At 47.8% G+C, this 23330-nt stretch overlaps 1 protein-coding gene and 1 long non-coding RNA gene across 2 annotated transcripts in view; one reads left to right on the top strand and one right to left on the bottom strand.

Moving 5' to 3' along the window:
* KLHL2 (kelch like family member 2) overlaps nucleotides 1-23330 on the bottom strand; it is a 506272-nt gene that overhangs the window by 90170 nt on the left and 392772 nt on the right. The window contains exon 9 of the mRNA XM_085641784.1: nucleotides 19446-19563. Coding sequence (XP_085497910.1) covers nucleotides 19446-19563 — 118 coding nt within the window. The remainder of the gene's footprint in view (nucleotides 1-19445; nucleotides 19564-23330) is intronic.
* LOC146862576 (uncharacterized) overlaps nucleotides 1-23330 on the top strand; it is a 276686-nt gene that overhangs the window by 166095 nt on the left and 87261 nt on the right. The window contains exon 4 of the long non-coding RNA XR_014978153.1: nucleotides 19896-20048. This is a non-coding gene — a long non-coding RNA (uncharacterized LOC146862576). The remainder of the gene's footprint in view (nucleotides 1-19895; nucleotides 20049-23330) is intronic.

Genomic DNA, 23330 nt, shown 5'->3' with positions numbered 1-23330 from the left:
AAATGGTATCCTTCAGGCTAGAAAGCTCATACAGGTTAAGGCACCTGATGATAGCAAAGATATCGCTCAGGCCATGCAGCCTTCTCAAGCTTATGACACCTACAGGACAGGGCATATAATAGCAACACTGCACAGAATCCATGGTGCGTGGAATATGGTTTCTGGCTCTTGAGCCTAACTCTAACCTCGCAGGATAGTTTTGAACTTATTGAAGCATATAAATTAGTCAGACAACTCAAGATAAACGGCATTACAATGATCTAGCCAAGCCAATATGAATGTGTTTAAGATAAACAAATGTATGACGGTATTACGCATGCATTTAGCACACATGCCTTCTGAACGCTGTCATTAGTACGAACGCGTCTTTAGCACACATTCGTTCACCACACAAGTCATTATAACGACTTGTCTTATGGGGGGGTGCTGGAATTTGGAGTAGTTTTATTTACTATTCCAACTCCAGTCTATGCAACAGTAGGGAAGGTGGTGGACTTTAAATCCAACATCACTCTACCAATGCGCTCCCCTAAAGCAAGTCGTGGTCAAGACGCGTTGGCTCTGTTGCTGGCGCTGTGAAAGCACAGTGTGATTCCGGCTCCATCCTAAAAGACTTTTCCCAAGATAAACACTGTGAGAAGTTGACCTGGCATATGCTGGTCACTAGTTATAGTGGCCACCTTGCACCAGTCCAATTCGACTCTTATGGTAGATAGGTTTAAGACAACCTTTTAAAGAAAGCTATCCTAGTGGTAGCTGTGGAGAGCAGCCTTCAGGCTAAGTCTCAGAGGAATGTAAAGCAGCTTGTTTTACCTTACAATCTCTTGAATTACCAAATGAAAGGACACCACACGGGTATATATATCAAATATATATGTATTTATTTCTAGACACATTCTACTAATCTCTTTATGAGATTAGAAGTCAGGAACACATTCAAATAACAAAGTTTCACAATAAGTTAAGCACAAATATGGCTGGGGCCCTAGGGGTGTACCAGACCATATACAAAAAAAGAGGTTTAGGAAAGTCGACTTGCAAGGGGACAAGGCCTAGGGCCTGTAGAGTCGCTGGGGCTTCACTAATGCAGCAGAAGCAGATAAGTAAAAGACCCACGGGAGACGCGTGTAGTGTGAGAACACAGCCGCGGGTTCCCTATTGATTTCAATGGAGCAAGTCGCGGTTGGATTTTTAAAGTTTTAGGGTACTTCGAGGAAACCTACAAGCAAGCCACTTACAAGGTAAGTAATTCGAGGGCCAACACACACAAGGGCACCAGAGCGCACAAGTTACCTCACCCAGGGAAGCCGGGTGCATTGGTGTCTTTTGGTGTCGGGTCGCGTCGTTGTTTTCTATGGAAGCCAAAGAAGATTTGCTGCTTGCGAAGACTGAAGAAGTGTCCGATGGAATCCAAGGCTGGATTCAGGATGAAGATGACCTGAAAGCAGAAGGGACAGTGTTCACAGTCACTTGCCAGTGACCCGGGGCCAGGAAGATGGATGCCCACGGATGTCGGGTGATTTCAGGTGATCAAGGGTGTTTTGACTCTTTGCTCACGAGGTCCAGGAGAGATCGACGATGACCAGCAGCTGGATTCAGAGTGTCCCACGACGTCTGCAGCTGACTGCGGTGTCGGCAACCTGATTGGAGTCAACAAGCCTTGGCAACAGCAAGTCTCGTGAAAAGTGAATAAAGTCGATGGTGCAGACCAGCAAGGTCTGAGGGACTCACCCAGCAAGGGTGAGTGAGGGCAGGCCTGAAGCAACCAGGGGAGCCCTTTGGTTCGATAAGAAAGTCTTCAGTGGACACACAAGCCAACGGGCAAGGGATCGCGAAGACGCCTCATGAGGAAATGGTTTACAGGAGCCCACGTTCACTCAGGATGGGGTAGGCCTCTGATTTTCGCTGCACAACCCTGCTGGAGGCTTGGGCCACAAATGGTCCAAAGCACAAGTTTGTAGAACGTCGTGAAGGGGTTGCACTCGACAATAGTGCACGGTACCCTGGTATTGCTGTTCCTCGTCACTCGTGGGGTCCACGCGCCTCAGCTCTGCTGGGGACTCACAATGGCCGTCGAGAAGTCAGAAAATCCACTGCCGGGGCTGCAGGGACTTCGGACTCCGGCGGGAGCGGGAAAGTTTGCGACCATTGATTCAAGTTTTTGGTGCCTGCCAAGCAGGGGAGTCACTCCTTGACTCCAAGGGAGATTCTTCTGTCTTTCAAAGGTAGTGGAACATTGAAGGGCCAGGATTCTTCTTGTAAAGCGTCGTCCAGGGATATCTAACTTGCAATGGCAAGGGTTCCCTATCTTATACTAAAAGACAGGGAAGGACTAGCTCTATGACCACTCCTCTGGCAGGGTCAGGGGAGTGGGATGTTACACCCACTTCCCTTTGTACAGTTTCATGCCAGAGCAGGGACAGGTAGCCCCTGAACCAGTTTGAGCTGGCATATGCACAGAGGAGCCTACTGCTCCACCAGTGCAGGACTTCAAAGCACTCTAAGAGTGCACCCACCCAGCCCCAATACACTAAATCCTGTCTGGAAGGTGGTGACACCTCCCTGTGACAGGATGCCTATTGTTGGGCCTCCTCCACTGCGAGTTTCAGTCAGCAGCAGGAGGGCATCCCAGTGTCTGTGCTGGTGGCATCCATTTTGTGATGCCAGGGCTCTTTCAGATTTCTACCGTGTTACAACAGTGGGTACATGTCGTCCCCTCTAGAAGGGTGGGATCATACTCCCACATCTTGGACTGATGTGGGGGTTTGATTCCAAGTTGTTTGACACCAAACACGACATGTTTGGATGCAGTCATTCCAAAGTTAGCATTTATAATACACTTAAGAGTTTATGGTTTAACCGCATCCACAAACAGCCACAGAGAATAGACCCTGCCAGCTGCAGAGGGGCCCTGCTCAGGCAGAGGCACCCCCTCACATTGTAAACCAAGCACCCTGCTCTCAGGATTGATAGGGCCTGCCTTAGGGGTGACTGATAGGTTTATATGTGTGTGTATGGTGAGATATAGGAACCTACACCTCAGTGAGGAGTGCTAACACTACCTCACCCAGGCTGCAGTAGCAGGCCTGTGGTGTCAGATTTAGTCTGCTTCCCAGGGGTGGCATAATACATGCTTCAGCCCCTGGTAGGCCTGTGAAGTACCTATGCCCTTGGTACCTAAGGTACCATATACTAGGGGCTCATAAGGTACCACGGTATCCAATCACTAGTGCATCTAATATGCACTCCAAGTTGTTTAGAGAGAACAGAGAGACTGGGCCCTGATTAGCAGGAACCCTGCCAGACTATAGCCAGAAACCAGTGTTAACATCAGAAAAAAAGTGGGGGCAACATAAGTGCAGATCCTACTCTCCTACACACACCCTGTGTGAAAAAGAGAACAGATACAGAATTCTCTTCAACGTTTGAATAAGAAATGAACAATTGAAGACCACGGATTTAACCTGCTTGCAAAGAGTCAAAGCCAAACCCAATTTAACCACTAGATTTTTCACACAGGATAGGTTTTGGGCTCAATGAGGGAGGCTAAAATAGAAGATTTGTACTATTCCTGAAAAAACCAACCATAGACCCCGATGGCCTCATCATTTACCAGTCCATCATCCAGCTCCCTTTCATCAGGAAGATTATTGAAAAAGCAGTCTACACACAACTTCAAAATCAGATTTGCGCCAAACATCTCTTGCAGGACTACCAATATGGCTTGAGATCATGCTCCAGCACAGAAACATCTACATTACAAATAATGGCAAAATGCCCTCCTGACCACAAGCAATGTTCACTGCTGCCTCTTGATATTGCTACAGCTCTTAGATGCCTTCGGCACAATACCACCCTCATTCAAAAGTCTTGAACTGAATTCACTGCAAACATCCTTTACTGGTTCTTCTTCAAAGTACCCAACCACCACCAGTCCATTCACATGTCACCTCCAGGTCCCAGAAGATCACTATCACATACGGAATCCCCCTGGGCTCCATCTTATCCTGTTATCTTCCACCTTTACAAAGAGCTCTTGGGGCCCTAATCACTAAACATATAAAAATTCACCAATATGCCGACAAAACACACATCTACTTGAAATTCTCTTCCACTCCAAGCAACCAACATCTCACACACTTGCTGCACCTCACTGAGATCTGAATATCAAGCACACTTGTGAAGTACAACCCCCTACCCCTACATCCTCAAGAGAGACTTTCTGCTATTCGCCAAGAAGAACAATCAACTACTAATCCACCAACATTAACTTGGATGGATTTGAAGCCCAAGTTAAATTTAATTCCTTTTTCAGTCAGACTCACCCTAACCACCAAACTCAGGCACAAGTAAGACACTTATCATAAAAACCAAGGGAACCTGGTACCAGCTCTCTCTATTGAAGAAAGTGAAACAATTCCTCCCAGAAAATAGCTTCAGAACTGCAGTTGAAAGCCTCATACTGTTGCATCCGGATGGTTGTAAAGCTGTACTCCATGACCTCCTAGAAAGCCACACTGGGGCAAATAAGTCATCCTCATGCAGCAACTTGTCTTATCAAGGGCCTTGAGAAATATGACCACGTCAGCCCCAACTCTGATGGAACGCAGTGGCTCTCTTTGCCGGACCGTACAATCTTCAAAACCAGCTACATCATCAATAAAAGCCATCACTCATGATGTTAAGAGAATACATCTGTGAGCTGTACATGCCAATGGTACAAGCTGGTATCCCAGCTAGTAGATCTGTACATCTTAATGATAACCATCAAGGTGCTGAATATGTTATAACTGTAAACTATAAAAATGATTACTTGAAAATCCAATATGTGTTTAAAACAAATCTATCGGAGCCAGGAAAGACGAGAAAGTGCAAAAAAAGCAACATACCTTCTCCATTTATGCACCCAAGATCTGTAGCAACATCCCTGGTCTATCATTACCATCTCCAACGCTACTCCAATTTATGAAAGAGCTTAAGACACACCACTTCAAAGTACAATACAGTGCCGCAAAGTAACAGTCCACCTTCACGCTGAGTACCCAGATTCCCCCACAAACACTAATTTACTCGTCCTTTGCTTTGACAGCACACAGTGCTCTGCTGTCTTTGGCTAGGTTTGTGCAATACATATACAACATATATACATACTCACCTACAATTGCACCCAAGGTCCATGGTTTTAGTATTGGGACCATGGGAATCAATTTCTATGCACAGTCAGCAGTCCTGGAAAAAAGCCTACTGACTATTGACACATTTGGGAGGCATTTAAAATTGAAAAACTACATTTGATCCGCATCTAAAGATTTATTTAGGTATGGCAGGGTGTTAGATGGCATCAGATTCAACTTTACAGTGGTCTTAGTAAACTCAACATTTAAAACCATTTACTCAGTCAGAAGTGTGAAATTTGGGTCTGGTGACCTGTCAAGACTAGCAAAGAGGGCAGGGCTTTCTCTACAGGTCTCGGACCCGTAGCAGTGTCAAACTTTTTGACATTTTAAAAGACATTGAGCTCTTTATTGGCTGCTAGTTCAGGTAGCCTTCCACCACATTGGAAAATGATATATATATTATTTCCAGAGGGCAGAGCAGTTGTTACTCTGGAAAACAGCTGGATTTTAGCACCATGTCTGGCTCTGCTGAATAGGAGATTGCATGGCCATCTGCTTCTCAGCAAATCGATGAGTACATCATTTGTAGAGTGCCAGCTGTGGAGGCTGAGACGTTGATCCAAGACACCATTGTGTGAGAGTTCTGCAGCCATATCTCTGGAGAGATTAAATGCCCAAATAGTGATGTAAAAAATGTGCAGCACAAAACTCAGGAGAGGGCAAAGATCATTATTCGCCTTCAGTACATCACCATGTGCAAGAACCTCAAGGCCAAGAGTGAGAAGGAGTTTAAACAAGAGACTTACAACAATAGCGCCAGTAGAATAGCAAACACAGGGACACAAAAAACTGCCCTGGTAGAGGTGGAGAGGCCCTTGCACCGCTTGCAGAGCAAAATCAGCGTTTGGTTTGGTGAACAAAATCCAGAATTGGGAAGGAGAAAATCAAGCCACCCTACTAAATTTCCACCAATGAAGTTTCAACATAACTGTTTACAACCAGTGTTATAACACATTTCTGAAAAACAGCAAAAATGAAAAGAATACAAAAATAAATTAGGTTCTTTTGAAAACCATCAAAACAATCAATAAAGCTGCCCCTTAGAGACTAAGACTAAGACAAATGTTTTAATGGAAATCCTACGGCCTAGACTGGCAAAATCTGAGCTCTTGCTTCCATATATTGATGCCCTCACAGACACTCTGGCAGTTACCTGGTCAAAAACATTTTCTTGACCCCTGTGAACAAGCAGGTGCCGGACGTCAGAGTGGCACCTGGTGACTTGGATTGTCTCATCAAGCACCCCACTACAGACTGCTTTATTGTAAAGTCCTCAACCAGACGGTGAACCCTAACTCAATTCCAACCAATCCCCAGGACAGGTGATGCCTTTACATACATATGCTCTCCTCTGCCAGCTTGGCACTGCGATCCAATTTTGCAGTTTGACAGTTGGGCCAATACACACGTCTTTGGCATATGACCAGCAAGATCTGGCAGGACATGGCCAAGTATGATAGCCATGCTAATCTGTACAGTTTGCACTGGAAGGATAGTTGGTACCAGTATGGTCCTTCATAAACATGCTTGGATAAGGTTGAGTAGTTTTTCTGGCACTGAACAGACTTTTCTAATGCACAAGCACCTTGACTAATCTTGTTTCTCTGAGAAAAATGTAGACTCCGCTTTGGAGCATTTTAAAGACAGCACATTCCTCTGGGTTACTGACTACTACTAAACAATTTCTGCACCAGCTCAGGAAAATTCCAAGGAGCTGGCATATATAGGCACAGACAGCCTTTGCAGCAAGTGATGTAGCAGAAATCCAAGTCCTTTTGGTGCCATGGACATGGAACTGATACACAACATGCAGGCTAGCAGGGGCATCAGTCTTCTAACTCCTCATTCTCTATTATAACAGCCACCAAACCACTTTTGTTGGCCCTTTGTGGTGCATGTCCACCTGGTGGGAGGTTAGATCCTGTATTTCTTCCCAACTAGTGATCCTTCATATCTGACAGATAGGTCATACAAATTATACAAGCAGGCCACGTCCTACCTTTTCTCTCCCCCCACTCAATTTTACTACCAGTCCAGAACGAATATCAGCAGAACATCCGTTGATCCTGCTACAGGAGGTATGCCAGTTGCTCGCCAAAGATGCCATGAAGAGGATACCAGATTCAGAAAAAGGGGGTTGTTACTCTTACATTTTCTCCTTTCGAAAAAGGATGCGGGTCTCAGGCCTATCTTGGACGTCTGCACCCTGTACCTCTTCTTGCGGATGGACACATTCAAAATGCTCACATTGGCTCATATCCAATCTGCTGAGGTCCCGGGAGACGGGATTATGTCCTAGGGCTTTCAGGATGCATATCTTCATATAGCCGTCATCATTGCCACAGACCTTATCTGCGTTGAAGGTAGCCTAGGAGCATTTCTAGTTTGTTGTGCTCTCCGTTAGCCTTATCAGTGATGGCGATAGTTGCAGCCCATCAGCAGAAGTCGGACATTCTTGTACTCCAGTACCTCAGTGACTGGCTGCTGAAGGCAGGCTTCACCGCAGTCCGTCGTGGACCACCTCTGAACTATGGCAGAACTTTTTACAGTGTTTAAACTTCACCATAAAGAAGCGAAAGCCCCTCCTCAATCCCTCATAGAGGCTTCTTTTCATTGGGGAGAGCCTGGATGCGGTGGAGTTCAGGGTCTTTCCCCTACAGCAATGAGTCTAGGTCATTTGGGCTATGATCTCAATATTTCAGCCTTAATACTGGATCCAGGTGAGAGTGGCTGGCTCTGGGGTTTCTTGGACTCTTAGCTCTGCGCATCCTCTTTGCCGAACACACCAGGTGGCACATGCAAGCCCTGCAGTGGCACCTGAAATTCCAGTGGGCTCAGCATCAAGATTGCCTGTCTGACACCATTCAGAGTAGACTGCTCAAGATCTGCAGGGGTGGCTGACCAATCACACTTTACCCTGTGGCAGACCACTCGTCCTTCCCCACCGAGCTGACAGTGATGACAGACGCATCACTGCTTGGTTGGGGGTCACCTAGGGAAGGTGGGAATGAGAGGACTGTGGTCTTCAGTAGAGGGCCGGTTCTACAACAACCTACCGGAGCCACGAGCCATTCCTGGCCACTACCACTGGCTGGTGGTGTTTTTTACAGACATCACCTCTGCCATGTGATACTGCAACAAACAATGCAGAGTGGTTACTTGGAATCTCTGCCAGGAGGGCTTCCACCTCTGGCGATGTCTAGAGCACCTGGGCATATTTCTGGTCACCAGTCAACTAGCAGAGTCCTTGAATGTCAGTTCGGATGAACTGATCACACATCAGATGGCAGATCACAAATGGTGTCTGCATCTCAGTGTGGCACAAGGCATTTTCAACCAGTGGGGGAACTTAGGCAAAATAGTTTTTCCCTATTGAGAACTCGCAGTGTCAAGGAATTCACAATTTGAAGTTTCAGCAAGAACACTCCTTGTGAGAATCATTTCAGCTGGAATGGAACAAAGGACTCCTATAGGACTTCCTGCCACTACCTCTCCTGCCTCAAGCTCTGAGAAAGATCAAGAACGACTGGGCCCATGTCATCCTGGTGGCTCTGGTATGGGCCATGAGAGTGTGGTACTCAGAGTTGTTGAGTATAACCATCTGTCTTTTGGGAGGACCCCTGTGCCAACAACAGGGCAAAGACCTCCAGTTGAATTTTCTCAACCAGCACCTTCATGCGTGGAGATTGAGAGGTGGCAACTAACACTTTCGATCTTCCCCCAATGTCGTAGAAGCCCTCGTTGCATCCAGGCGCCACTCCACAAAATTCATCTAGAGGGGAGCTGGGACGTTTTCAACTTGGTGCGGCGTCCGGAACACTGACCCCATACATGGCGTTCTGGCCAATGGAGTATCCTCAGGGTCACCTCTTGACCCAATGCCTCATAAGATCTGGAAGGCATTTCAAGACGAGCTGTTTCCTCCACTCTATTCTATCTGCTGTCAGTCATTGATGACAGCGACAGTCCCAGATAGTTGGAAGTTGGCAATAGTTACTCCATTACTAAAAAAGGCCTCCTTAGATCCCTCATGCTCAGCCAACTACAGACCCATCTCGCTTTTACCATTCGTGATAAAAATCCTTGAGAGATGGGTCACGAGAGCCTTGTCCAACTTCCTGGAAACAAACTCCTGTCTGGATGCAGCCCAATTTGGCTTTAGACCGGCCCACGGAACTGAAACTGCATTGGTTACAGTGTTAGACGATCTGCGAACGCGTGTCGACAGGGGCAAGTCAGCTTTCCTGGTGTTGCTCGATATGTCGGCCGCGTTCGACACTGTTGACCATGAGGTTCTCTTGAATCGTCTCCAAAGCGTGGGAGTAACCGATCTGGCTTTAAAATGGCTAATGTCCTATATCAGTAACAGACAGCAAGCTGTGGCTTTACCTCCATTTCGCTCAGCTACACGACAGGTAAACCAGGGTGTCCCTCAAGGGTCGGCGGTCAGTCCGATCTTGTTTAATCTATATCTCCGACCCCTGATAAAATTAATCAAGTCATTCGGCATATCAGTCATCAATTATGCCGATGACACTCAGTTGATTTTCTCATTTGAGGGTAGTGAGACTGTCTCGAAGGACACTTTCCATCGTTGCATGTCGGCCACAGCAGAGTGGTTGCGAGCTAATGCACTTCAATTTAATGGGTCAAAAACGGAAGTTCTTCATTGCTCCTCTGATCGCTCTCCTCGCGTGTTACCTGATGATTTTTGGCCAAATTCTATCCCGGGTTCTGTGGAAGCCGCTAAATCGGCTCGCAACTTGGGAGTGCTGTTCGAACCTGGCCTACAGCTGGATGCTTCAGTAAATAAGACCGCAGCGACTTGTATGTGCCTGCTTCGTGCTTTGCGCAAAATTTTACCAATGATTCGTCAAGGTGCGAGAGCAGAGGTAGTGCGTAGTACCATCCTCAGTAGGTTAGACTACTGCAACGCACTACTTCTAGGAGCTCCTAAAATTCTGATCCTTAAACTGCAGAGGATTCAGAACATGGCTGCGAAACTGGCTTTGTCGCGACCATGCTCTGCTTCCTCCTCAGCGGCTTTAGCTGATCTACATTGGCTGCCGGTGCAGCAGAGGATCGCTTTCAAGGCATTATGCCTTGTATTTAGAGCGCTGCATGGATTGGGGCCAATCCCTCTTCAGAATCGTTTCTCATGGTATCAAACTGCCCGACCTTTGAGATCGTCATCGGCGTTTCTGGTGAGGATTCCTAGGATCACTAGAGTAAGGATGGGTGGCCGTGCTTTTAGCTATACGGCCGCCACATTGTGGAATTCTCTACCTCTGACACTGAGGAGTAGCCAACATCTGCTTTCCTTTAAAAAGGACCTTAAGACCTTCCTGTTTCCAAGCGCAATGTAAACATCTCTGATGGTTTGATAGGATCTCAGCGCCAGGATACCCTTTGGGTGACAGCTGCGCTTAACAAGAAATAAATACAATACATACATACATACAATACAATACATGCGAAGCTGACGAATGTCTTTTTATTTGTTTCATTGTAGCCCAACGAAGCATTGCAGTGGGAACTGTAAAAGGTTATTCTCAGCCCTTTCAGACCTTTTGCATTTGCTGAATTAACCATCCTGGCTTAAATAACCAATTCCCTCCCAAACTCTTTGTGATGCCACAATGAGACCTTAATTTGAGCTTAACATTCCTCATGTGTACACTTTTCAAACCTATGCATAGTCGCTTGCTGTGTCTCCTGAACTTGAAGGGTATTTGCCTCATTACAGCTATGTCAGCTCATCTCATGATTGAACTGCAGGCACTGTCAGTGCAACCGCCCTACCCCACGTTTTACGTGACAAGTTAGTGCTGAGGACTCGGGGGTACTATTTACTGAAAGTTGTGACTCCTTCCATCTTTGGGCAATTGATCACTCTACTGATGCTCCTTATTTCCCTTCACACTTCAAAGGAGGAGGTAAGGCTCAGTCAGTTGGATCCCAAAATGGGCTTGCTTTTAAATTGATCGAAATAAGGACCATAGAGAAGACAATCAACTTTTTGTGTGATTCTCTGGAGCAAATAAAGAGAAAGCTGCACAAAAAATGACTTTGTTGTGGTAGATGGTCCTATGCATTAAGACCTGCTAAGCACAGGTCTAGAAGCAGCCCACGAAAGGCCTGAGAGCCCAGTCTACCAGAGCCAAGGCTGCTACTATTGTGTTGATGTACTGGGTACCTGTTCTTGACATTACCAAGGCTGCAACATAGGTATCAGTGCATGCATTCATGAACACTACAGCTTTGACAGCAAGGTCCCAGAAGGACCACGCGGTTCTGCAAGACTTTTTGGTCTGCGCCCTCTACACAGACCCTCCAGCAGGTACTGGTTTGGTTTCTATTCTAAGGTGAGGAAGCTGATGTTGAAAGTATCATTCAGATCTGGTGAATACTCTATCTAACCACAGGTTCCTCACTGCCCTCCCCATCCCCATTCTGTGGAGTGACATATTTTTACCAACTAAAATGGTCCCAAACTAGTGTCAGAACATTGTTACCCACAATTGTTCATGCTGAAAAGTAAAAGAAAAGAAACTGATGACAGTAAGCTGGGGTGATGCCGAAATGCAGCTCATCTCTGTCCCTTCTGCAGTAGTCTGGAGCCAGCATGGGGCCGCACAATATCACTTAGCAGCAGCCGCGGCCCGTGGAGGGAGTTCCGTGGGGCAGAAAGGCGGGGCGGGGGAGGGGCAGGGTGGGGGGTTCTAAAAAACGGAATATGGATAATTGCAGGTAAGTAAACAATAAAATAAATAAAACGAATTTCGTGGCACGCCCTGCATCGCAAAATGAGATGCAGCGCGCGCTACGAAATTTGTTTTATTTATTTTATTGTTTACTTACCTGCAATTGTCCATATTCCGGATTTTAGAACCCCCCACCCTGCCCCTCCCCTGCCCCGCTTTTCCGCCCCACGGAACTCCCTCCACGGGCCGCGGCTGCTTAGCAGCACAGGAGCAATGCTACAAAAAATCCCCACATTCCACTGTCTGCCATTTGTTGTGAACTAGTTAATCTTGTTCAAATCCTCCAATGCTCTAATACATAAATGAGTTTTGTGCGCATGTAGAATTTGGAAGTGATGCATAACCGCCCTAAGCTTCCAGAAAAGAATGAGAACATGAGGAAGTCAATTAAAAACAAACCTAATTACTGCCGTTTACTTTAAAGAGCTGTCATTTGCTGTTCATCTCATCGGGAAATGTCCTTTCGGACGAAGCTGGAATCACGCTGTGCCAACACAGCGTCGGCAATAGAACAAACGCGGCATTAGCACGCATTTATTCAGCACGCAAGTTGTTTTTGCATATTTATATAGCGCAAACTCGACCCGAAGGTATTGGAGCGCTTTACATAGCACCGTATTTACATTACACATTCAGGCATGGGGAGATTAAGTGATTTGCCCAGAATCACAGGATGTGGACGCGACCTCGAGACTAAAACCCGGGTTTCCTGCACCAGAGGCGGCAGCGCAGCCGACGGACCACATCCTCTTGTAACAATGACTTGCTTTAGGGGAGCGCATTGGTGGAATGGTGTTGGATTTAAAATCCAAACTGTTGCGCAGACTGGAGTTGGCATAGTAAATTAAACTATTCCAGCATCCAGCACCCCCTAAGGCAAGTCATTAACACGACTTGCACGCTGAACAAATGCGTCCTAAAGACGCGTTCGTACAAAAGACAGCGTTCAGAACGCATGCGTCCCAAACACATGCGGAATACGTCATACATTCCATTTCATCACATCATTCGAAGCCCACAGTGGCTGGTGAGAGTAAATCAGTGAAAACATCACACAGCTGCCCTTCTTTGTGCGCATTTCTTTTTTTATTTTTTTTTATTCGAAACCGTTGGTACACAATAAAATACAGACAAGGGCCTACAACCACCAGGGCCGGCCGCTATAGAGCCCGAGGGCCCGCAGTGCAACGCCACATCTTCAAATGGACCAGAAGCGAAGCTCCTGGCAGTTCGTGAGCCCATGCAACAGGCCGTGGCCATAGGCCAATAGCAAGCAGAATAAACAGTTTCATTTTTTATCAAAGATAAAACACACTCAAGGCAATGAGAGTCCGAAATAACAGCGTGCTCTTCCCAGGACGGGGGACCACGTACAGTGTCAAAAACAGTTCGTGTCTGGAAGCGGTACAGGGGGGCAACGGGAGGACAAAGCATGGAACACACTTCACACCATCCCGCAGAATGCGCGGTCAGGGGGACAAAGCAATATCGATCTCTAAGGGCAGAGGTGGGGTGCAGATACGTCCTCGATATAAATTCCATGGACCCCATACCGCAGTCCACTTCCCTGGTTTGCCTCTCGCCACATACACCGTCTTTTCCCTGAACATACACCAGTCCATATTCTCCTTCCATACCTCGATCGTGGGCGGCCTCGGGGAGCCCCACAGCTGTGCAATGTTACGCTTAGCCACCATGTACCCCAAGGTCACCCACTGCGTCTGTGCCGCATTGCAATCATTCGGTTCCCAGACATTCAACAAACACCTCCTAGCCTCTGGCAACAGAGCAACGTGCGTGACCTCCTCCATCACGGTGTGGATACCGTTCCAAAATCGCACAACCTCCGCACACTCCCATAAGATATGGAGAAAGGTACCCGACAGGCCACATCCACGCTTACACAATCCATCCATCGAGTAAACCCATGCGCAGCAAACCGGGCCCCGTGACATACACTCTATGAAGGATTTTCAGCTGTACGAATCGTAAGCGGGCCGGAATCGCCACCTCTTTCGGGGAGGCCACCGCCGATACCCAGTCCTCATCGTCCAGTTCCAAGCCATCGCCCGTCCATGCCTCCCGAAGATGGAGCAGCAAGTCCGCGCGATCATTAATGAGTTTCTTATAAATCAGGGAAATAGTGCTGTCGGGCACGTAGCCATCCAACACTCTATCCTCCAGTGGGGAGTATTCGGGGATAGCAGCGACGTCCGGAAACGCCGAACTCAGTGCATGGTAGACTTGAGCATACCGGAAGTACTCTCTATCGTTTAATTTATATTCCGTTTTAAGCATTTCAAACGTTTTGAAAGACCCCTTCGCCCAAAGATCACCCACCTTACATATACCAATCATATCCCATTTCTCAAAGCCTTTCGATCTCCACAAACAGCCCAACCGCGCAGAGGCATACAACGGCGTCGCCCGAGTCAAGCGATCCCTCCACCCCATCGCAGCGTTCGCCGCATGCCACACACGCACCGCAACCTGCGTGGGTCCTGTCAACCGTGAGTCCGGGGTCACTGAGTACAGCGCTCTATTATAGTCCCCACCCGGGAGCAAAAATGTATCCATCTCGAAGGCCGGATTCAAAGCAGGACCGTATATTCCGTGGTTTACCGAAGCCAACTGGGACGCCCAATAGTATCGTTTAATATCGGGGAGGGCGACCCCCCCATCGTACCAAGGGAGCGTCAACTTGGCGAGAGCAATCCGCGGCCGCCCGTCCCAAAACAATTGGCGCTGAAGACCCTCCACCTCCCGGAAATAACGGGCTGGCACGACATCCAGCGTGTTTTGCAAAGCGTACAAGAAGCGAGGTAGCGACATCATTTTAAACAATGCACGTCCGAGTGGCGAGAGCGGGAGTCGTCGCCACCTCGCGACGTTGGCCTTCAATCGCTGGAGGGGAGGGAGGAGGTTTCGTTCATAGCGGACCGCGGGATTCAGCGAAATAAAGATTCCCAAATATTTAAACCCCAGGGTGGCAATCTGGATAGGGCAATCCCGTGGCAGGAGGGGGGCCTCGCCCGAGAGGACGTAAACACATGACTTGGCCCAGTTGATGACCAGGCCAGAGTTGCGACCAAAAGAATTCAGCACGTCCACCAATACAATTAGCGACTGTCGAGGAGAGGTGAGATACAGGAGGATGTCGTCCGCGTAGAGAGACACGATCTTCAAACTCCGGCGCCCATCTAATGCCTCGCAACGACGGCTCCCAACGCAACCAGGCGGCGAGAGGCTCCAAAGAAAGTGCAAAGAGAAGGGGTGATAACGGACATCCCTGCCGCGTACCTCTCCCCAGTGCGAAGGGAGCCGATACCCTCCCATTCACCACCACCTGAGCCAGAGGGTCCGCATATAATAATTTTACCCAACCAATAAACTCAGGGCCGAACCCAAATTTCGCCAACACGGCCCAAATATATGGCCACTCCAAAGTGTCGAACGCCATAGTAGCGTCTAAAGATGCCAAGATGGCCGGCTCACGGATAAATTCCGCTCTAGCAAGCACGCCGTGCAACCGCCTCAGATTTAGAGCGGTATTCCGATGAGGTATGAAACCGGACTGATCCTGATGAATCAAGTCGCCCACGACCCGAACCAGTCGATTAGCCAATACCTTGGCCACAATTTTGGGTTCAGCGTTCAACAGCGAAATGGGCCTATAGGAGGCGCAGCGATCTCGCGGTTTCCCCTCTTTGTGTAGCACAACTATGGTGGCGAGGCGCTGGTCGGGGGGGAGAAAGCCCGCCGCACGTGCCGCGAAAAACATGTCCCGAAGATGCGGCGCTATCTTATCGGGACGCAACTTATAGAGCTCTATGGGAAGACCGTTAGGACCCACAGCTTTACCCGATGCGAACGAGCGAATGGCAAGAGCAATCTCATCCGACGACAACTTCGCTTCCATCGATACTGCATCTGCCTCCGACAGGGTTGGCAATGCTATGTCTCTAAGCAACAGATGAGAATCCTCCTCCGAACGCACAGAAACCGGAGAGTATATCCCACGGAAATGAGCCGCGAAGCAGTCAACGATTTCGACCGGGTCAGTCACACACACTCCATCCAGTCTCTCCACAACGGGCACCACCCTGCTCGCTCTCTCCTTCTTATCCAACCATGCAATCAGCTTTCCGGCCTTATCCCCCACATCATACAGTCGTCCTTGCTGTTCTCTACTCATCCCTCTAGCGGCTTCCGTGACCAGCGCTCTATAATCTGATTGTTTGAGGCTGAGAACATGCACTTTCTCATCAGTAACTCCCCGCTCCAAGTCCTCCTCAATTTCAGCTATTTCAGTTTCCAGGCGAACCACCTCTGCTCTCTCGCACCTCTTAGCATGGGAGATAAGGGAAAAGGCCTGCCCCCTGACCACCACCTTATAAGCCTCCCATAGGGAGACGGCCGACGGCACCGACCCCACATTGTCATTGAAGTAGTGATCAGTTGACTTGACCAGTTCCGCGCGGATCTTAGGGTTACGTAGATACCAGGGGCTAATGGGTGCCACCCTCCCCTCCGCCTCAGGGACAACCTTCAGTTGCAACCATATAGGGGAATGATCAGAAATACCTCGGGCTAAATGACGCACCTCCCCAATCATCCCGGCTTGGATCGCCGGCATAAGCATGTAATCAAGTCTCGAGAGACTCCCATGGGCCCCTGAGTGAAAGGTATATTGCGCCTGACCCGGGTGCATCAATCTCCAGCAATCTACAAGTCCCAAAGTGTCCAAGAAGCCACCCAACCAGGCCTGAGCCCTAGGGAGATCCCTGGGGGGGTGACGGTCCTCCAACCCGGAGACAACGGCATTAAAGTCACCCCCCAACACCAGAACCCCCCCCAGGGAGTCCCAGAACCAAACGCCCCAAATCAGCAAATGTAGCCGTCTGTAACCCCGGTGGCACATATACAGCGACGAGCGAGATAGTCCTACCCTCCCATCTCCCCACCAGTGCCACATAGCGCCCCCTATCATCGTGAAGCACCTCATCAACTTCCAATGGGAGAGAGGCCCTAACCAAAATGCCCACTCCCCTAGAGCCAGAAGTGAAACCAGAGTGAGCGGCAAGGCGATATCCCCTCCTATTTAGGGCATGGAAGGAGTTCCCAATCACGTGTGTCTCCTGCAGAAAAACAATGTCAGGCGAAATCCGCTTAAAAAACTGCAGCACCACCCCGCGCTTGATACTGTCCCCAAGTCCATTCACATTCCACGAAAGGATTCTCAATCCCCTACCCCCCATCCCACTCCCCTGCATGATACCCACATCCCGGAAAGCACAACCCGGATAAGTCAGCAAAGAACATCACATTGCCTTGCGAAACAAACAAACAAACCCCAACAACCCCCCTCCCCCACAAACCCAAAACAACAACTCCCCCCGCCCTGCACCCCTGCTTGAGCCCGAACAGCCCCCCCAACTCGCAGTGTGCCTGTCGCCCTAACGTATACCACAAAAAGAACCCCAGAAGGAGGAAAGGACCCCAATAAGCTCCCCACAACCCCCGGGCATTTGAAGGGCATATTGTGCAAATCTAGGGTTCAATTGCGCCAAGGTACAAAACGTCACCAGTCCAGTCCATCACCAGGAACCAAGTTCTAGTCCTGCTTCACCAAATCCCATCCGCTCTTCTCCATCCGACTGTCTCGATCTTGTCCCCGAGGTAAGGCATCCAACCAGTCGCCAGTCGCCTCCGGCCGGTCGAAGAAGTGGGAACGACCCTGGAACTCAACCCGCAGCCTCGCCGGGAACAACATCGCATATTTCAGTTCCATGTCCCTCAAGCGCCGTTTGACACCCAAAAATCCCATCCGTTGTTTCTGGACCGCTTGCGTGAAGTCCGGGTAAAAGCTGACATTGGAGTTCTCAAACTTCAGCGGCCCGGCAACCCTCGACGCCTGAAGGATAGCATCCCTATCCCGAAAGTTAAAAAGTCGGGCGATTAAAGGCAGCGGGGGAGCACCCACCTTGGGCGCACCACCCGGAATCCTGTGGGCCCGCTCCACCGCAAAGAACTTACTCAGTCCCATGGGCGCGAGATGATTGGTCACCAGGTCCTCAATAAACAGATCCGCGGCAGATTCCTCCGATCTTTCCGGCACTCCGATGATACGGACATTGTTCCGTCTAGCCCTGTTTTCAGAGTCCTCAAGCCGACGGTCCGTCAGATCACTGGCTAGCCGCAACCTACGGACCTCCGTCTGCAGGGCGGCCACGTCCACAGTTAGGCTCGACGCCGCTTGACTCAAGGAGTCGACCCGCTCATTAGTTTTGGACAGGTCTGCCCTGACCAAGTTCACATCAATCAGGACCGCGTCCAGTTTTTGAGCCAGGGTATCAAACTGCTGACCCACAGCGGTCTTCATCTCCTCAATGGCGCCCATGACGTCCAGCAGGGTCAATTCCGACGATGGACCGGAGACCTCCTTAGACCTCTCAGGCGATTTATGCGGGCCACCAGGGGATCCCTTTGCCTGCGCATATCGATCCATGTTATTGACCTGAGTATAGGCACCCCTCCGGGTTGACTTGGGTTTCGACTTGTCTCCGTCTAGTCTCCCCGTCATCGTCCGGAGGCCACCAAGGCCAGCACCCGCTCGTACCAGGAAAAAGGGGGACAAGTGGCTAATCCAATTGAGCACAGCCGTCGCCGACAGTCGGCCCACGTATAATCCGAGAGTCAGGCCAGACACTTCTCCGTCCGCGCCCCTCTGAAACATCAGAGCCTCTCGGACGATATCAGAGAGCAATCTTGAAAGCGAAAGTGAAAGTGCGGGGTCCGTGACAGGGCGAGCCCTGCCAGCCGCTGTTGTTCACTTCGTACCCGGGCACTTCACCAGCTCGAGATCGGGACCAAGGCAAGAGCAGGCCGCAAACTTCGAAGTACAGCCATTCCGGGTCCCGGTGACCGATCTGAACCCGGAAAACGGGTGGCACCTCAGCGCTAGTTCATCTGCAAAAGCCCGTCGAGTAAACCAGGATTAAGTCAGGATAGACGTGGGAGGTTGCGGAGGCCCTCGAGAGCCGTAAGCCTACGCGGCCATCTTGGTTGCGCGCTAGGCTCCTCCCTTTGTGCGCATTTTTAAGCAAGGGAGGCACACTGGCATAAGGATGGCTTTTGGCACCATTCAGAGCAGAGATGAAATGCTGGTCTTTGACCACATACAGCGATCCACTACCTTTTGACTAGGTTCGAGCTACAGAAATAGCATATATACATACATTAAAAGGTGAACAGGATGACCAAATGGTTGCAATATACCGTTCAAATAAGTGCCTTCATACCAAGTTTTAAAATAGTTGTCAGAAGGTCTTTAGGAATGGGGGAACGGACTTCACACATATTAGCAGTAGGCTTCTTTAAAAACCTACATTATTTTTAAAATCCTACTTTAGACAAAAGTCGAAAACTGTTAATGAGTGTCCGCCCTGACTCAACAGAGAAATGATGTACTTTTACATGCGGTCTCCAGCACATTCCTACATACCTGCCCGGCATCTCCTCGTAGGTAACTCTGCCACCTGGTACCAGCTCTCTTCTTTCAAATCGTAGCACTCAACACTGCGGATGGCCTTTGGTGCTTGGCCGCCAACAACAACCATTAACTTCAAACCAAGGAAAGCAAAGTTAACTTTTCAGCATCATGTCTAAAGGAACAGGTAGTCGTTTTTATTTGCATATACCATTTTATTTACCAAATAGTTTCTACACCAGACAATAGATAGAGACAATCGCGCAGCAGTTGCAAATCGCAAGCGAGTATGTGAACTGAATAGCCTTATATATATATAGCATTTGCGGCCAAAAAGTTTTTATTTTTGTAGGCAACATAAGCTGTGCTTGTCTGAGCTTCGCTGAAATACATATTTACGCAGCGTGCACTGAAATGCTGATCACACTCAGTGGATAGAGACAACCTCTTTCTCTTTATTTTCAGCAGAGAGAAGTAATCATAGAGAAGGATACTACACCTGAAAAACGACTTTAATCTTTCATTGACAAATGTATGAAACCCAGGAAGAATTGTGACTTCACGTGACAGAGGATTTTGTGTGCAAGTCATGAAATCTGAATGAGGAGAGGAAAGAAGGTAAGCCTGCGAGTGATTTTGAAGTGAGTGGTCTCTGTCCCCCAGAGTCGGACTAACTATGCAGCTTCGTATTTAACTATAATCTGCCCTCAGTTGGTAGTTCATACATTTCACAGTGCTCCTTTACATATGGCTTGTGATCCCTCAGGCCTTTACACTATGCTTTATGCATATCCAAGAGTTTGCTTTCTTGGTGTGGTGCACGCTGGATCTAAAAGGAAGATTAACGCTGTTTCGTAACATTTTCTTATTGAGTTTTTATTTCTACAACATTTATTGTATATATGAATGATGAACAAGGGCTGATGTCTGACACCGGGAGAGAGGGGGACACCTCTAACAGGCAGGAGGAGGCGTTGAACGGGGAGTAGGAGGGGAGCAGTGGCGAGCACTAGAACCAAGGCTGTGGCTAGGCATGTGGGAATGCCTTGGTTCCCTAGAGGAGGTTGAGCACCCATGCATGATTTATAGTAGGGGAGGGGCACATCAGGAGAGGGGAAGGCGGAGGGGGGCACACTGACATGGGGTGGGGAGGGAGGGGGGGGGGGCCCGCCCGGACTGGATGATTATTCTCCTGGATATTGGATGGCGACACTGTATGTACAGTATCCTCTTTGGAGGGGGGGTAGCGGGGCTTGTGTTGAGTTGATGTTATGAAAACAATAAAAAAATGTTTAAAAAAAAATAAAAAAAAATGAATGATGAACAATACATTTTTCCCTTTGCGTACTTTAATTTCTTTGCTATTATCTGTGTTTTGTAAATGAAAAGACGGGTCATTGCTTACATACCGCGCCGTATGCATCACTTAAGGCGTCCAGTTGTTCTCTGTCACTAATGTGCTGCACTCTCGAGCACGTGCGTTTTCGTTTTGAGTGTGAAACCAGTTGGGTATTTACAAACCTTCTGTTTATTGTAGTCCTATATACTAGTTTCAATATTCCGCTTTATGTTTTTTTAATAATTGAATGAGATGAATGACTGCTCTTATACATTCAGTATGGATTTTACTATATATTTCAAAAAGCTCAAGCTTTAGTTTATTTTATTTATTATGCTTGATTAATTAAAACCATTGCATACAAAAAAAATAAAATATCTTACAATTTTTGATAAAATCATTTTAAAAATTCCCAATTTTTTGTCAGCAACCGTAATTAAAGTGATTTGTAAAATTTTACAACACGTTAGAAAAAGAATGCTTAAATTATGAAAACATTCTGCACATTAGTCATATTGACTGTAAGTATTGTTTCGACTATGCCCAATCTTATAATGATTATGTCCGTTTTTGTAATAAGTGATCGTTGGGCTGCTCAGTTTCAATCTTTTTGCAGTTATATCAAGATATTTAATTAGCCGGCAGTTTAACTGGACCAGCTCTGGGTTGAAACACAACATTACCGCTTGTCTACACGATCTGGCTCCATACTGTTTGAACGCTGACTTCAGCAGGGTGATTCTTATATCTTTTAGCTTATTACAGGTGCATATAATGTGAATTGCGTCTTCAATACCGCTGCCACATAAACGACAAGGCTGGACACCTCCCTTTCTCTCCCAAGGTGGCATAAATTGATTAAAAGGGCCAACCCCCAGCCGGAGTTTTAGGAATTTCTCCTTGGTGTTATTTTTTATTCCAATTTTCAGGTAGAGCTGGGGTTTTGGCATTGTATATGTATTTAGCACCATCCAGCCATGCGATCGTTTGGCTAATGTTTTTTTGTCCTCTATTGCAGATAGTAAACGGATTACCTTTGATACGGATTTTTTAAATGTGAAATGATTCACCGGGACATCCCACAGGTCTGTTAAACCTAGATGTATACTACATTCCTGGAGGTATAGGCTTGCTGGCGATTTTCCTGGGTGGGAAAGTTCCATCGAAAGTTGGTCATTCAGGGTTCCTTTTTCGTCGCCTTTGATTTTATGCCAACATTTCACATATGCTCCCATACGCTCCAGTGACTGCTTGTGAAGCCCAAATTCCAAACGCATTTGGGCCGGGGAAACCATTCTGGGGAGTTGAAAGATCGCTCGTTATGAATTGAATATTATATTGTCAAGGGTTGTTGTGTCTTTTCCCTTCAGTGCTGCACTTCCGTAGGTTATTGTTGGTTGGAGTTTAGCTTGCAGGACCCTTAACAGTGGGTCGAACGTCAGATCCGGTAAGAGCTTCTTTAGGGGCTTTATGGCTGGGCATGTCGTTACCCATCTTCTCCGCAAGGATTCTATTTGCGGTTTTGATGAATGGTTATGTCCAATATTACCCCTAGATATTTGTAGCTTGGCACTTGTTCCAAACGATGCCCGTCAAGAAACCAGTTGAAATGTTTCTTCTTATGGTAATTGACTGCCATCGTTTTTGTTTTGTTGAAATTTATTTTAAGTGCGTTTTCTTGCGAAAATTTGTAAGTTACATTTAGTAAATGCTGGAGTCCTATTGGGGTCCTACTTCAAGACTAAGTCGTCCGCGTAGAACAGGTTTGACAGGGTGGAATTCCCTAGTTTCGGGGCGTGGGATACACAGCTGTTCAGCTCTCCCGGAAGGTCGGCTAAGAAAAGATTGAATAGCAGGGGGGCTAGCATGCACCCTTGTTTAAGCCCTTTTGTGGTATGTTTTTTTTTTTTATATATATGTAGTCCTTCGCTGAGCTTTATCCTGACCCATGTGTTGGTATGAAGGTTCCTTAGTTGGAGTAAAAGAGTTGAAGGGATCCCCCAGCCATCCAATTTTTGCCAAAGTTTTATTCGATCGACATGGTCGAATGCTGCGACAAAGTCTATGAAACAAAGGAAAAGCGGGTATTTTCCCTGTTTAGCTGCGTCCATAAGCAAGGTCAGGGCCATTATGTTGGCTATTGTGCCTTGCCTTTTCCGGAATCCTGTTTGTGTTGGCGATATTATATGATTCACTTCGGCCCAGGTGGTTAGGTCATTTAGGAGGAGCCCTGCAAAGTATTTGGCGTCGATGTCAATCAGGGTTATCAGGCAGTAATTTTTCGGCGCAGACCTTGCTCCTTGTTTATAAATTGGGCTTATAATTGAGCCTCTCCATGACTCAGGAATTGTAGAGTTTTTGACTACGTACTTAAAGACAGGTTCAAGTGCATTGCTCCAGTAATCCGGGTCATTTTTGTACAGCGTTGGTGGTATGCCATTGGGGCCGGGGGCTCCGGCTGGTCGGCCCCTTGCTATTTGTTTCTTTATCTGTTGGGTGGTATACTCCTCCACTAGTCTCCGTGTATCTTTTTGTGCAGAGATTGGGGTTGTTACCCGTTG

The sequence above is a fragment of the Triturus cristatus genome, chromosome 2_2 (assembly GCF_964204655.1).
Source record: "Triturus cristatus chromosome 2_2, aTriCri1.1, whole genome shotgun sequence".
Taxonomy (NCBI): Eukaryota; Metazoa; Chordata; class Amphibia; order Caudata; family Salamandridae; genus Triturus; species Triturus cristatus.
This window is presented reverse-complemented; position numbering and strand designations above follow the sequence as displayed.